The 17,041-nt window shown below is 40.2% G+C and overlaps 1 protein-coding gene across 1 annotated transcript in view; it reads left to right on the top strand.

Moving 5' to 3' along the window:
- The first annotated feature begins 8,450 nt into the window (after positions 1-8,450).
- LOC6047403 (disintegrin and metalloproteinase domain-containing protein 12) overlaps positions 8,451-17,041 on the top strand; it is a 287,603-nt gene continuing 279,012 nt past the window's right edge. The window contains exon 1 of the mRNA XM_038265453.1: positions 8,451-8,648. Within this exon, the coding sequence (XP_038121381.1) occupies positions 8,451-8,648 (198 nt within the window). The remainder of the gene's footprint in view (positions 8,649-17,041) is intronic.

The following is a 17,041-nucleotide window of genomic DNA, read 5'->3' on the forward strand; positions in this document are numbered from 1 at the left end:
AGGTTAAAGCTTACTTTGTTATTCTTGATTGTAATAATTACGTTTTAGAGCAACCTTACCAGCGTGAGTATTCGGCGGGTTTTAAGGTTTTGTAACGCCATTTAGCAACTTTTCTCCCACACTGGTCGTTGCTAAATGGGTTGCGGAACTAAAACGTAACGCCTCGGTTGGAAGCAAGTTACAGAGCGGATTCGTTAATTCGAATTTCGCTACTTCGAATGCCCGATAATTGAGTTGTCAAACGAATGTTCACATTTCGATCCCTTTGTTCGTCGATTTCCGAGCACGTGGTTTCGTGCTTTTGACAGCTGTCAGTCATTCCAATTGGGTCCTAAAATGAAGCTTAGATTGCTGATATTATTGTTTACAGTGATAAAGCTTAATTTTCTGAGTACAATGACCCTTTGTACGACTACATAGAGTTTAAAATGGATTTTTAAATCAATTTTGAAAAATTTACCTTGCGGTCCTTCTTGACAGAAAAGCTCCTCCTTGACAGCTCGTTTCAAGGGGACCATAGTTGATCCATCGAAAAAATGTTGTCTTGTCAAAAAAAAAAAATTCGCATTAAAATGAAAGAAAGTGATCAGTAATGGTTTTAATCGTGTTTTTAACCGCTATACATAAAAATTTACATAGGGCTTTTGTACCCAATTAGCGAATTTGGATTCGCTCATTCGAAAGGCAGTTCCATTCGAATTAACGAATTCGCTCTGTACCATATTTGGCAACGCGCTAGCAACGCAGCTAAAACTTTGAACTGTCAAAGCTCAAAACAAAAATTGGTCAACAATCGGTTCATGAGTGACAAGATCAACCTCCGTTTACGGTGGCCATCAGGGATGTTTCGGAGTGTGGGACAATTCCGGAATTGTGGTCCACTAGGCACGATGGGTATCTAACTTCATGATTTTCAAAGATTAACACAACTATTGACGTTTTGTGGTTCAAGAGTGACCAGACCAACCTCCGGATTGACCGGTGGCCCCAAGGGATGTTCGGAGTGTGGGACAATTCCGGAATTGTGGTCCAATAGGCATGATGGGTATTTAACTTCATGATTTTCAAAGATAAACACAACTATTCACATTTTGAGGTTCATGAGTGACCAGACCAACCTCAAGATTTTCCCGGTGGCCACCGGGGATGTTCAGGTGTGGGACAATTCCGGAATTGTGGTTCACTGGGCATGATGGGTATTTAACTTCATGATTTTCAAAGATAAACACAACTATTTACATTTTGAGGTTCATGAGTGACCAAATCAACCGCAAGATTTTCCCGGTGGCCAACGGGGATGTTCCGGAGTGTGGGACAATTCCGGAATTGTGGTTCACTGGGCATGATGGGTATCTAACTCCATGATTTTCAAAAATTAACACAACTATTGACGTTTTGTGGTTCATGAGTGACCAGACCAACCTCCGGATTGACCGGTGGCCCCCAGGGATGTTCCGGTGTGGGACAATTCCGGTGTTGTGGTCCACTGGGCATGATGGGTATCAAACTTCATAATTTTGAAAGATAAACACAACTATTCACATTTTGAGGTTCATGAGTGACCAGACCAACCTCAAGATTTTCCCGGTGGCCAACGGGGATGTTCCGGAGTGTGGGACAATTGTGGAATTGTGGTCCACTGGGCATGCTGGGTATCTAACTTCATGATTTTCAAAAATTAACACAACTATTGACGTTTTGTGGTTCATGAGTGACCAGACCAACCTCCGGATTGGCCGGTGGCCCCCAGGGATGTTCCGGAGTGTGGGACAATTCCGGAGTTGTGGTCCACTGGGCATGATGGATATCAAACTACATAATTTTGAAAGATAAACACAACTATTCACATTTTGAGGTTCATGAGTGACCAGACCAACCTCAAGATTTTCCCGGTGGCCAACGGGGATGTTCCGGAGTGTGGGACAATTGCGGAATTGTGGTCCACTGGGCATGATGGGTATCTAACTTCATGATTTTCAAAAATTAACACAACTATTCACATTTTGAGGTTCATGAGTGACCAGACAAACCTCAAGATTTTCCCGGTGGCCACCGGGGATGTTCCAGGTGTGGGACAATTCCGGAATTGTGGTTCACTGGGCATGATGGGTATTTAACTTCATGATTTTCAAAGATAAACACAACTATTTATATTTTGAGGTTCATGAGTGACCAAATCAACCTCAAGATTTTCCCGATGGCCAACGGGGATGTTCAGGAGTGTGGGACAATTCCGGAATTGTGGTCCACTGGGCATGATGGGTATCTAACTTCATGATTTTCAAAGATTAACACAACTATTGACGTTTTGTGGTTCATGAGTGACCAGACCATCCTCCGGATTGACCGGTGGCCCCAGGGATGTTCCGGAGTGTGGGACAATTCCGGAGTTGTGGTCATGATGGATATCAAACTTCATAATTTTGAAAGATAAACACAACTATTCACATTTTGAGGTTCATGAGTGACCAGACCAACCTCAAGATTTTCCCGGCGGCCAACGGGGATGTTCCGGAGTGTGGGACAATTGCGAAATTGTGGTCCACTGTGCATGATGGGTATCAAACTTCATGATTTTCAAAGATAAACACAATTATTTACATTTTGAGGTTCATGAGTGACCAGACAAACCTCAAGATTTTCCCGGTGGCCACCGGGGATGTTCCGGAGTGTGGGACAATTCCGGAATTGTGGTTCACTGGGCATGATGGGTATTTAACTTTATGATTTTCAAAGATAAACACAACTATTCACATTTTGAGGTTCATGAGTGACCAGACCAACCTCAAGATTTTCCCGGTGGCCACCGGGGATGTTCCGGAGTGTGGGACAATTCCGGAATTGTGGTTCACTGGGCATGATGGGTATTTAACTTCATGATTTTCAAAGATAAACACAACTATTCACATTTTGAGGTTCATGAGTGACCAGACCAACCTCAAGATTTTCCCGGTGGCCACCGGGGATGTTCCGGAGTGTGGGACAATTCCGGAATTGTGGTTCACTGGGCATGATGGGTAACTTCATTATTTTCAAAGATAAACACATCTATTTACATTTTGAGGTTCATGAGTGACCAGACCAACCTCAAGATTTTCCCGGTGGCCACCGGGGATGTTCCAGGTGTGGGACAATTCCGGAATTGTGGTTCACTGGGCATGATGGGTATTTAACTTCATGATTTTCAAAGATAAACACAACTATTTATATTTGGAGGTTCATGAGTGACCAAATCAACCTCAAGATTTTCCCGATGGCCAACGGGGATGTTCAGGAGTGTGGGACAATTCCGGAATTGTGGTCCACTGGGCATGATGGGTATCTAACTTCATGATTTTCAAAGATTAACACAACCAGTGACGTTTTGTGGTTCATGAGTGACCAGACCAACCTCCGGATTGACCGGTGGCCCCCAGGGATGTTCCGGAGTGTGGGACAATTCCGGAGTTGTGGTCATGATGGATATCAAACTTCATAATTTTGAAAGATAAACACAACTATTCACATTTTGAGGTTCATGAGTGACCAGACCAACCTCAAGATTTTCCCGGCGGCCAACGGGGATGTTCCGGAGTGTGGGACAATTGCGAAATTGTGGTCCACTGTGCATGATGGGTATCAAACTTCATGATTTTCAAAGATAAACACAATTATTTACATTTTGAGGTTCATGAGTGACCAGACAAACCTCAAGATTTTCCCGGTGGCCACCGGGGATGTTCCGGAGTGTGGGACAATTCCGGAATTGTGGTTCACTGGGCATGATGGGTATTTAACTTCATGATTTTCAAAGATAAACACAACTATTCACATTTTGAGGTTCATGAGTGACCAGACCAACCTCAAGATTTTCCCGGTGGCCACCGGGGATGTTCCGGAGTGTGGGACAATTCCGGAATTGTGGTTCACTGGGCATGATGGGTATTTAACTTCATGATTTTCAAAGATAAACACAACTATTTACATTTTGAGGTTCATGAGTGACCAAATCAACCTCAAGATTTTCCCGGTGGCCAACGGGGATGTTCCGGAGTGTGGGACAATTCCGGAGTTGTGGTCCACTGGGCATGGTGGGTATCAAACTTCATAATTTTGAAAGATAAACACAACTATTCACATTTTGAGGTTCATGAGTGGACAGACCAACCTCAAGATTTTCCCGGTGGCCAACGGGGATGTTCCGGAGTGTGAGACAATTCCGGAATTGTGGTCCACTGGGCATGCTGGGTATCTAACTTCATGATTTTCAAAAATTAACACAACTATTGACGTTTTGTGGTTCATGAGTGACCAGACCAACCTCCGGATTGACCGGTGGCCCCCAGGGATGTTCCGGAGTGTGGGACAATTCCGGAGTTGTGGTCCACTGGGCATGATGGGTATCAAACTTCATAATTTTGAAAGATAAACACAACTATTTACATTTTGAGGTTCATGAGTGACCAGACCAACCTCAAGATTTTCCCGGTGGCCACCGGGGATGTTCCGGAGTGTGGGACAATTGCGGAATTGTGGTTCACTGGGCTTGATGGGTATTTAACTTCATGATTTTCAAAGATAAACACAACTATTCACATTTTGAGGTTCATGAGTGACCAGACCAACCTCAAGATTTTCCCGGTGGCCACCGGGGATGTTCCGGAGTGTGGGACAATTCCGGAATTGTGGTTCACTGGGCATGATGGGTATTTAACTTCATGATTTTCAAAGATAAACACAACTATTTACATTTTGAGGTTCATGAGTGACCAAATCAACCGCAAGATTTTCCCGGTGGCCAACGGGGATGTTCCGGAGTGTGGGACAATTGCGGAATTGTGGTTCACTGGGCATGATGGGTATTTAACTTCATGATTTTCAAAGATAAACACAACTATTTATATTTTGAGGTTCATGAGTGACCAAATCAACCTCAAGATTTTCCCGATGGCCAACGGGGATGTTCAGGAGTGTGGGACAATTCCGGAATTGTGGTCCACTGGGCATGATGGGTATCTAACTTCATGATTTTCAAAGATAAACACAACTATTGACGTTTTGTGGTTCATGAGTGACCAGACCAACCTCCGGATTGACCGGTGGCCCCAGGGATGTTCGGAGTGTGGGACAATTCCGGAGTTGTGGTCATGATGGGTATCAAACTTCATAATTTTGAGCATGAGCATGAGCATGAGCATGAGAGACCACCCATGGTTGTCCTTCTCCGTTGCTGAACAGAACCGTAATATCCTATCAACACAACCGGTCATACGCTTCTGAAGGACTTGAACAATCGCGTTGAAACAATATTTGTCACCGTGTTTTACGAGCTATAATGCTAAAAGGTGATTTCGCGGGAAACGAAAGGTCAAATATAATTTATATTATGCTAACGCAATTAAGAACGAATCTTCCCATGAAACAATCGCGAATCATAGAACAAAGAAACCCGACTGACTAACGAAAAAGACGATCACGATATTTGAACTTTACAATCTAACTAAGAAGAAAAAAAGCCACGTCAATAGAAAGGAATAGACAAACATACAGGTAACCACAAAACGGACTGCCTCAACTGTCATCGTGACAACCAGAGCAAGCCGCACACACACGCACACACACACGCACACACTCACCCGACAAACTCACCGACGACGAACGACGCGAAAAAACATGCGACCCGACGGACAGGCATCGCAAAACGGACTGGCTCAACTGTCATTTTTCAACCAGAGCCAGCCGCACCTTCACACACACAAGCGCACCCGACAAACTCACCGACGACGAACGACGCGAAAAACATGCGACCCAACGGACAGGCATCGCAAAACGGACTGGCTCAACTGTCATTTTTCAACCAGAGCCAGCCGCACCTTCACACACCGATGGGTATCAAACTTCATAATTTTGAAAGATAAACACAACTATTCACATTTTGAGGTTCATGAGTGACCAGACCAACCTCAAGATTTTCCCGGTGGCCAACGGGGATGTTCCGGAGTGTGGGACAATTGCGAAATTGTGGTCCACTGTGCATGATGGGTATCAAACTTCATGATTTTCAAAGATAAACACAACTATTTACATTTTGAGGTTCATGAGTGACCAGACAAACCTCAAGATTTTCCCGGTGGCCACCGGGGATGTTCCAGGTGTGGGACAATTCCGGAATTGTGGTTCACTGGGCATGATGGGTATTTAACTTCATGATTTTCAAAGATAAACACAACTATTTACATTTTGAGGTTCATGAGTGACCAAATCAACCTCAAGATTTTCCCGGTGGCCAACGGGGATGTTCCGGAGTGTGGGACAATTCCGGAATTGTGGTTCACTGGACATGATGGGTATTTAACTTCATGATTTTCAAAGATAAACACAACCATTCACATTTTGAGGCTTTGGCTCGGCTTCTTGGACTTTGCACTTGTCCGTCTTGTGGGGACCCCCACAGTTGTTGCACCTCCCCTTGAGGTGACAGTTCCTGGTTCCATGACCCAGCTGCAAGCAGGTCCTGCACTGGGTCACGTTAAGTCGCTTTTTCCGGTAGGCCTCCCACCGGATGTGAAATCTTCTCAAGCGCTTGATTTCGCTCAGCTGCTTTAGGTTGTTGTACCCCTTGGGAACGTAACAATGTACGGGGTCGCCTCTGACGAAGCGAATTCTCCCTTTCTCGATGGCGTGCACCTCCACAGCATCCAGGTTGTGCGATTCCTTGAGGGTCTTCTTGACGATTTCAGGTGAAGCCTGTGGAAGTCCTCTGACGACGACGCGAAGTTGCGCTCTCTTCGTTTCTCGTGGGTGTAGAACTCCACTTTGTTCGCAATCAAGTGGGCCCGCACGGTTTCAAAACGGTCCTCGGAGATACCTTAAGCATCCCTTAAGCGATCCCTTAAGCAAAATTAAATTGAGCCCAATCGGTTAAACTTTAGGGGTCGCTTTACAGCGCTGAAAACTGCATTATTTTTTTTTTAAATTATGAAGAAAACACGTGTAGTCATGAACTATATAACTACTATATGACAAATAGTTACTTTATTATTTTATCAAATGGTCTCAACCATTTATTTAATTATAGACCAACTATATATTTGGTTGATTATAATGATTATATTATATGGGAAATTAGTTGTTACGCAGAAATCTATATCTCGACTTTGTTTTGATTAGGTCCTATAAACATATGAAAGACAATAGCTTATAGGACCTTTTCAAAAAAAAACTCTGGATATGAGGTTTCCATACATTTTTATGAACTAGGATTGTATGTCAAATAGTCAATGCCCAGCAAATTTACTGTTCCCCATATAGTTTCTGAAAAGTTAATTTACCGACACTACTTTACCGACGCTTTTAAAAATACCGTACATATTTCTGTCGATAGTTAGTGAAAGTTTACCGCCATTATTTTTGTTGTCATCTGCGTAAAATTTGAATGTGTCCCATCACCCAGAGGAGTCGATTGTGATCACTTTTTTCAAACACGACAGCTCTCATTTGCCGAAAGTGCGGCGCGTTCTTTGAGGCTGGTTTGCCGCGTGTCTTTTTAGCGTAGTACGACCAATACTGGATATTTTGGATTTTTCTGATAGAGCACCTTCTGTAATCACTGTTTTTATTTTCATGAAAAAATAAATCAACAAGTCGAGCTGTCAAACAACGTACTTTCTGTCAAGCAAGTGGTTTGTCTTAAGCGTTTACATCAGCTTGTGACGCAATGGGCTTTGACTAGTTGCGCTGGTATTTTGATTTTCGTCTACCTTCACAATATAATAACATGAGCCACTTAACGCAATTCTAGGACTTATTTTATAGGAAGCTGATAAATGTAATTCATTCCTATGTTTCAGTTATTTCGTGAAGATGCCGAAAACAAACAACAAGCAAATATCTATGAAGTCAAAATCGAGAAGGAAGTACGATAAAATAAGAAGAACGATTACTGATGAAGCTTATGGCGAAAATGAAGAAACAACAACCAATCGTTGCGAAGAAACAGAAATAAAAAGAAACAGCAAATAAAAATCAATTCACAAGCAGGAGTAAAAAACAAGATCCAGAAGAGAACACACGACGAAGCATTTCCCAGCAACGACGATGATAACGGTGAGTCCAAGAAAAAAAGGAATGCTGCAAGAATGAGACAAGTAAGGTTAAAACCAGAATACAAAATCAAAGAAAAGGAAAACAATTTAAAAAGAAAAGCTAAGAGCCGACTTGACCCAGAAAAATTAGAAAAAATTCGGAAATCATGTCGACAACACATGAAGAAAAAAAGAAAAAATCCATCATTTGAAGCAGAAAACATTTCCAATGTGAATGAAAGCCAAAAGAATGCAGAATATAAGCGTGAAAAACGGAAGGATCCAGTATTCAAGGACGATGAGAACCAAAAGAAAAAGCGGTACATTCAAGTTAAGAGATTGGATCCGAAACATCGCGAACAGGAAAATCATAAAAAAAATCAATACATGCAGGAGAAGAGAAAGGATCCGAAGAATCGAGAAAAGGAGAACCAACAAAAATCACAATACATGCAGGAAAGGAGAAAGGATCCGAAGAATCGTGAAAAGGAGAACCAACAAAAATCTCAGCACATGCAGGAAAAGAGAAAGGATCCGATATTGCGAGGAAAAGAAAACCAGAAGAACAAAGTTCAAATGCAGAATGTAAGAGATGATGAGACGTATGCTGCTCCAGAAAGGCAACGCAATGCTATTGCAAAGCGAGTGCAGCGGGCGAACGAGATGGTGTTCCACCGATCTTTGGTGTACAACCATTATCAATCTCGCCCGGATGACCCACATGCAAAAGTATTGCTAGATTGTATAGAAAGCAGGAAGCAGATACCAAATTTTATTTGCTCGTGTTGCGAGGACGTTTCTTCGAAAGAGGTGTAATAAAAGTTACGAAAGATGCAGTTGTTCGGAAAATGTCCAAAAAAACAGATGTAGTACCTTTTGAGCAAGCAGATGTGGACAGAATATTGAACAAATTCAACGAGTCTCAGCAGAACTACATGTGCCACACGTGTGTGAATTATGTGAAACGTGGATCTGTACCAAAACTCTCAAGCAGCAATGGGTTCAAGTTAGAACCTGTACCAGAGGAAATCACAAGGTTAAACAATGTTGAGCTAAGAATGTTGGCTCCTTACGTGCCTTTTGTTAAAATCATTACTTTATCACACCGTGCATCGAATCCCCAGAAAGGCATGAAGGGTAATGCGGTTCATGTTCCCGTTGACGTAAACGAAATGTTCTGTCAGCTGCTACCAAGAACAAATGCTGGCGTTGTTGCAGTTGATTTTCGAAGACGTAAAGATCATCGAGGAAACTATGCACAAGGACTTGTGCGGGTTGAATTCGTCAAGGAAGCAGCAGAATATCTGCAGACTACGGAGCTGTATCAAAAATATGAGATTAAGTTCCAATTTGACGAAAACTTGGATGGAGATGAAACTGAACCTTTAGATCGGGAAAATGACGACGATTCTGAATTAGGTGACCTAGAAAACGCGGATGAATATTATAGAAAGTTCATGGAAGGAGATGAGAACTGTCTTTTGATCGATTTTAATGAAATGGTAGCCAAACTCCAGAATATTATAACTCAAGAAGACAGCGAGAGGCACAAGACTGTCGTTATGGCTCCAGGAGAAAACAAAATTCCGGAATCTGTCCTTATTAATCCAGACATTGAATATTTGGCATTTCCGGAGATCTTTGGAGGCGTAGCACCTAAGCGAAAGAACAAAAAAATAACGCTAGCGGACACTGTGAAATGGGAAACTAGATTTCACGGAAGCACGCTTACACCAGAGCGTATCTTGTATATGGGCAAAGCAAAACTGTTGAGTGATGCAGTGAATTCTGTAAGGACCAGCTGTAGGAAAAAGACCATAACAGGAGGATTAACAGCAAGTGATGCACTGCATTCAGCTTATGGGGTCAAGGACCACAACGATCGCTGGAAGTGTATGCAAAGTATGCGTTGCACTCCATCGTACATGGAGAAGAAAAAAAAGGAATTATTTGCACACATTGCACAACATGGAGCTCCGACGTTTTTCGTCACGGTATCAGTGGTTGAAACTAACTGGCCAGAGTTAATCCAAGCTCTAATTGAAACATCAACAGGAAACAAGTTATCGTTGGCTGAAGCAATGCAGTTACCCTATCAAGAACGAGCAAAGCTGGTGAATGATTACCCAGTAATTGTTGCGATGTATTATGATAACAAAATAAAGAATATCATGAAGGCAATAAAAAACCCAGATGGAATCTTCCCCGGATTAACACTGATTGATAGTTTCGAGCGAAGAGAGTTTCAACAAAGAGGATCGCCACACGATCATGACTTGTTCTGGTTCAATGAAGCCCCAATATTCGATCCAGAAGATCCTGAAACGTGGCCAGCTGTTGAAGAATTTGTGGACAGGTACATTACTTGTGAATACGACGAAAACAACCCCAATTGTAAGTTTTGCGGCATAAACACACGGACACATGCAGCAAGGGAGGATAAACAAAAACACGTGTCGATTTAATTTCCCAAGATTCATGTATCCCGAAACTAAAATACTTGCACCTTTATTGAAAGAAGAAAAAACAACCGAAGTAAAGGAAAATCTGCAGAAAATTCGGGATTTTATGGAAGAATACTACAAAGACAAAGAACGAGTGTACAAAGATTTTGAAATTGTATTGGAAGAGCTTGAAATGACCTTCGATTCATACAAGACTGCAATCCGATCTGCTCTAGATAGGCCAACACTTATTTACAAACGCAGGAGCTGTGACATTGATATAAATTCATACAATTTAGAGCTTCTGAATCTAATGGAGTCAAATATTGATGTACAATTCATTTTGGATAAATATCAAACTGCGCAATACGTCGTGGATTATGTTGTCAAACCAGATACCGGCCTGTCAAAAGCATTGAAGGATATCCAAGCGGAATTGGACAAAGGAAACGTTAGTGCAAGAGAACAGATGCGCACTTATACAAACAAATTTTTGAATGGACATTTGCTATCTACGTCAGAAGCTGTTATGTATTGTTTGAGTATTCCACTAACACGATTTAAAGTTGCATCGATTTTCATTAATACGGCCCCAAAAGAAGAAAGAGTTGTGTTTTGAAATCTGTAAAGGAACTAGAGGCATTGGATCCTGATTCAACCGACGTATGTGGAAAGGACGTTATAACGCATTATGCAGAACGAAAAGGTATGGATGACGTTTGCTTAGCAGAATTTGCAGCATATATTTTCAAAACGGGAAACAAACGGCGAGTAGATAAAGATCAAAATGAACCTTATGATAATGATGACGATGACGGTTTGGTGATGGATATCAATGCAGGTATAAAACGACGTGTTAATCCCCGAGTAATTCGTTTTATTCGGTATAACCGAGAACAACAACCAGATAACTACTACCGAGAAAAACTTTTACTATTTCTCCCATGGCGCTGTGAAGAAAAAGAAATACAATCAGTAAATTGGTTCCAAAAATATACCGATAATGTTATTCTCATCGAAAGAAACCATGCTTCGTTGTTCCTGATGTCTGAGGAAGAATTAGAAAGGGCCGTTGAAGAAGCAAAGAATCACAGGAAATTACACGATGAAGAAGAATTAGCTGAGTTCGAGGCCAACAAGATTCCCAAGGATCAAGAAGTTGATGTTTTTGTCGAAGCAGGAATGGACCGACCGAAAAATGTTGTTCAATTTAAATATTGCTCTCCACCGAAAGTAGATAAGCAAGAAGTAATGGAATTATTGTGCAAGTTGAACAACCGTCAAAAGGAAATTGTTATGCACGTTTATAAAAGTTTCAGATGTAATGAAACACCTTTGAGAATATTCATTTCAGGATCAGCTGGAGTTGGAAAAAGTATGGTAATCAAAGCACTTTACCAGTTAATAACGTATCATCTTGAATATGAGGTGGAAACCAAAGCTCATCAGGACTTGGAATCAGTTAAGGTACTTTTGAGTGCGTTTTCAGGAAAGGCTGCTTTTCTGATTGGAGGAAACACATTGCATTCTGCATTTGCATTGCCTTTGCAAGAAAATGCAAATATGTCCGATTTACCACCCGAAGTAGCCAATAATTTACGTATCCAGTTGATGCACTGTAAGCTTATGATAATTGACGAGGCGTCGATGGTTGGAAGCACCACTTTAAGCAGGATTGACACCAGACTTCGTCAAATACTTGGAGTTGACAAAAGCTTTGGCGGAATATCAGTAATTCTTTTGGGAGATTTTCAGCAGCTACCACCAGTTAAAGATTCATTAATCTTTACAACACCGAAGCACAGTATGCTGAGAATGGATTTGTCTTCACTTTGGAATGAATTCTTTATTTATGAGCTAACAGAGGTTATGCGACAAAAAAATGATTTGAAATTCGTACATGCATTAAACAACTTTGCCAGAGGAGAAATGAATGATGATGATATTCGGTTGATAAAAACTAGAGAAGTAAAAGAAATTGAAGTTCCCGATAAAGCAATGAGGCTGTACTATGCCAACGTTGATGTTGAAAATTACAATAACATGAAAATTGCGGCATCAAAGGAAGCTGAAATCACATGTAATGCAGTTGATAAAATTAAAAGTCGACTAAATCCTAAACAAATTGAGAAGAAGATGGAATTGTATAAGAAAAAGCCAACAAAAGATTGTGGAGGATACCCTTACACATTACATTTGAAAAAAGATATAAAGTACATGTTGACGGCGAATCTTGACGTTTCCGATGGCCTTGTGAATGGAGCGACAGGAACATTGAAACAGGTTATATGTAATCCAGGATCCGGAAAACCAACAATTGTTTTTCTAGACTTTGGAGCTGCAAAAATCGGCAGAAAAATGCGAAGTGAACAAGCACAAATGATGGAAAGAAACAGTATAAACATGAAGTGGACACCAATCGAAAGAAGAATTTATCAGATGACAACTTATCATCATAAAGATCATCAAGCATTCCGTGACCAGTTTCCAATGGTGCCTTGTGAAGCGCTTACAATACACAAAAGCCAAGGACAAACATACGAAAGTGTTTGCCTGGATTTTAGGAAACCTCAGAGGATGACTCGACAGTTAGTTTACGTTGCGTTAAGTCGAGTTACTACACTTGAAGGATTGTACATTCTTGGGACATTCCCTGGAAATATGAAAAGTAACAACACGCTCACCATCAGTACAAATGAAATACAGCGTATGCGAAGCGAACGACTCTTGCCACTGGTTTACGACAATTTGATGAATGTGGATGGATTAGTGATTGCATACTTGAATGTTCAATCGCTCAAAACAAGCTTAAAGCATATTTTATCTGATCAGTGGTACTTAAGATGTGATGTACTCGTATTTGCTGAAACGTGCACTTCGGCTGGTGACCAGATTGTTATTCCTAATTTTATACTTATGTATCGTTCAGATGAAGTCTCTCGGCCAGCATACATAAAGAAAAATATCGCCAAAGGAGTGATGTGTTTCGTTAAACATGGAGTCGGAGGACAAATTCTTAATAAGAAAATAATCTTCAGTGAAAACAAAGGTGCTTATGAAGGGCATATTGATCTTTTCCAGTTAATCATTGATGGAGTGTCAATAATCAGTGGATATAAATCACCAAAAGCAAAGTATTTGGATTTCAAGCAGTCTATTTTGGACATGACCAATACCGTCGAGTTACCATCGATTTTAATTGGCGATATGAATTTCAATTTGAACGATAACAAAAACAGCCAGGTAAAACAATTTATATCTTTGATGGACAAAATCTGCTTACGAGACAAGATGTCTGCATCTGAAAGTACAACTGTTCTTAACTCAAGACTAGATGTCATATTCTCAAATCTGGATAATCTTAAAACTGGAGTTTACGAATGTTATTTCTCCGATCACAAAACAATTTATGGAATTATATCTGGAATGAAGAAATCTACCGAAGTTGCAGGTAGATGTGAAAATAGACCGGATGAAGAGTGGAATACATCTATTGACAGACAAAACACCAATTCGTCAATTGAAGATGCAGATGTTATTGAAGAAAGTGTCGGATCTCTTGATTCTCCGCATATCAACACCATAAGCACCAGTATTATTTGTAGCAATGAAATAGATGAACTGCATAACGCAGAGCAAATTCAACGACTGTTGCTACCAGAAGAAATGGGATATAGTACAATTGAGAATCTTAACAAACAACTTCTTAAAAGTCTCGATGAATATAGTGATGAAGAAATAGAAGTGCATTTGAGCAACTGCGAACGATCACTCGAAATAATAGAAACGTATCATGTGCAGCGACCTGGATTGTGCCTTTCAGAAAGATTGATGAACTACAACTTGAAACAAATATTTTTTGGTTTTCAAGTAAAATCTATCGCTCCTGATGGTAACTGTCAATTCAACGCGATTTCTTATATACTGACGGGATCTGAAGATTGCCAAAGTGAATTAAGAGCACTTGCATTTGACTGTGTGTGGCGGAATAAATTATTTTTTGAAAGTTTGCAAGCTGATCTAACGATAAGTGAAGTGGATCCAGAGATGAGTAAAGATGCTAAGCTACGTGAACTGTTGAGGATATGTTGCACTAACTCTGAATGGGGAATTACCGATACTCTCCTGGCACTTAGCATGCGATTAAATCGTATTTTGTTTGTATTCCAAAGGACAGATGATTATCAGCAGATAATAAAAGTACTACCAGTTGTCAATCTAGAAAAAAGACCTATTGTTCTTAAATTAAGTGGAAATCATTACAGCGCAATGATTCCTCTGAACGAATCTGTGATACAAGATTTAGAGCAAACAGACCAAGATGATGTTTTCGTGATTAATTTAGCTCAAAAACATACTAGTTTTGTAAGAACGATGATCGGGCTGTAAAATGAGAAGAGGCTGAACATGGAGGCAAAATCGATGTTAGTTAATGTCTTCTCAAGCTCAACGACTATAGTGAAGAGGCTGAATATAGAGCAAATCTATATTAGCTAAAGTCTTCTGATGTCGTTGTAGCATTTAAAAAATGATAACAAACAAAAGAGAACATAGCTCAACGTCTATAGTGAAGAGGCTGAATATGCAGAAAATTCATATTAGCTAAAGTCTTCTGATGTCGTTGTAGCAAAAATCCCATCAAAAATAGAGAAGAGGCTGAACTTGGAAGCAAAATCCATGTTAGTTAATGTCTTCTCAATTTCGACGACTAAAACCTTATCAGCTGAAGTCTTCTGATGTCTGGAAAAAAGAGAACATATAAAACAACGATTGCAGGAGGAAACAATGCACAGTGGTCCGAAACCGAAATCTAGCGTGACAAAATTGATAGCGGCCACACGTTAAGATTTAGAGCTTTGGTGTCTTCGGGACAAATGATCAGGGTCAATAGAGGCATCTTTTGGTATAGTGGACATTAGGGTGGTCCAAATTTTAGGGTGGTTCAGAATTTATATTTTGGCGGGATGACGAGATAGCGCTTTGGTGTCTTCAGAAAGTTGTAGGGAACACCATTCTGAGCAACTTTGCTGAAGGGCACAAAGCTCTATCTCGAAACGGAAGTTTCTAGAGCCATTTTTGTAATTTAGGTTTAGGTGTTTATGAAAAATTAGTTTTTGAATTTATCAACTCAGGCTTATGTCGTAGCGAGTTGGTGTCTTCTAGACATTTGAAGAGCTTATCAAAACATACATTTATCTTCCAAGAGAGCGAAAATCGGACCTTTTAAACGAAAGTTATAGCCAAAATACGACGAAAAAGACGCCATTTTGAAATGTGAATAACTCGAAAAGGTGGTGGAGTTTGACCTCGCTCTCAGAAGCATCTGAAAGTACACATTCTAGAGTACATTTGCTGAAAATATCTCGGAGGTCTTTTTTGTTTAACTCATTTAATCTTAATTTGAAAATGAGCATTTTTAAAACGGTTTTTGCCCATAACTTTTGATAGAATTGGCCAAAATTCGTTTTTCAAGAACGAAAATGTTCATTTTGACAAGCTCTACAATTGTCTAGAAGGGCTCAAAAATGTACAAAATGATCTAGTGGTTGTAAAAGAAGAAACAAGTTTTTACTGAAATATTTCAGGAATCAACAAAATAATTAAATTTATTCCTGAAATATTTCAGTAAAAACTTGTCTCTTCTTTTACAACCACTAGATTATTTTGTACATTTTTGAGCCCTTCTAGACAATTGTAGAGCTTGTCAAAATGAACATTTTCGTTCTTGAAAAACGAATTTTGGCCAATTCTATCAAAAGTTATGGGCAAAAACGATTTAAAAATGCTCATTTTCAAATTAAGATTAAATGAGTTAAACAAAAAGATCTCCGAGATATTTTCAGCAAATGTACTCTAATGTGTACTTTCAGATGCTTCTAAGAGCGAGGTCAAACTCCACCACCTTTCGGGTTATTCACATTTCAAAATGGCGTCTTTTCGTCGTATTTTGGCTATAACTTTCGTTTAAGGTCCGATTTTCGCTCTCTGGAAGATAAATGTATGTTTTGATAAGCTCTTCAAATGTCTAAAAGACACCAACTCGCTACGACATAAGCCTGAGTTGATAAATTCAAAAAACTCATTTTTTCATAAACACCTAAACCTAAATTACAAAAATGGCTCTAGAAACTTCCCGTTTGAAGATAGAGCTTTGTGCCCTTCAGCAAAGTTGCTCAGAATGGTGTTCCTACAACTTTTCTGAAGACACCACCGCTATCTAGTCATCCCGCCAAAATATAAATTCTGAACCACCCTAAAATTTTGACCACCTAATGTCCACCATACCAAAAGATGCCTCTATTGACCCTGATCATTTGTCCCGAAGACACCAAAGCTCTAAATCTTAACGTGTGCCGCTATCAATTTTGTCACGCTAGATTTCGGTTTCGACCACTGTGCAATGAACAAATTAAAACATGACACTAAAACAAGTCTTCCAAGATCGTTGGGAGGGTGGATGGGGTAACTCTGCCAATAATAATTCTCTTTAGTTTATTTGTAAACAGATACTTTACATTTTTAAGATTAGTTAGA

This window comes from Culex quinquefasciatus, chromosome 1 (assembly GCF_015732765.1).
Source record: "Culex quinquefasciatus strain JHB chromosome 1, VPISU_Cqui_1.0_pri_paternal, whole genome shotgun sequence".
In the NCBI taxonomy this organism is placed as follows: domain Eukaryota; kingdom Metazoa; phylum Arthropoda; class Insecta; order Diptera; family Culicidae; genus Culex; species Culex quinquefasciatus.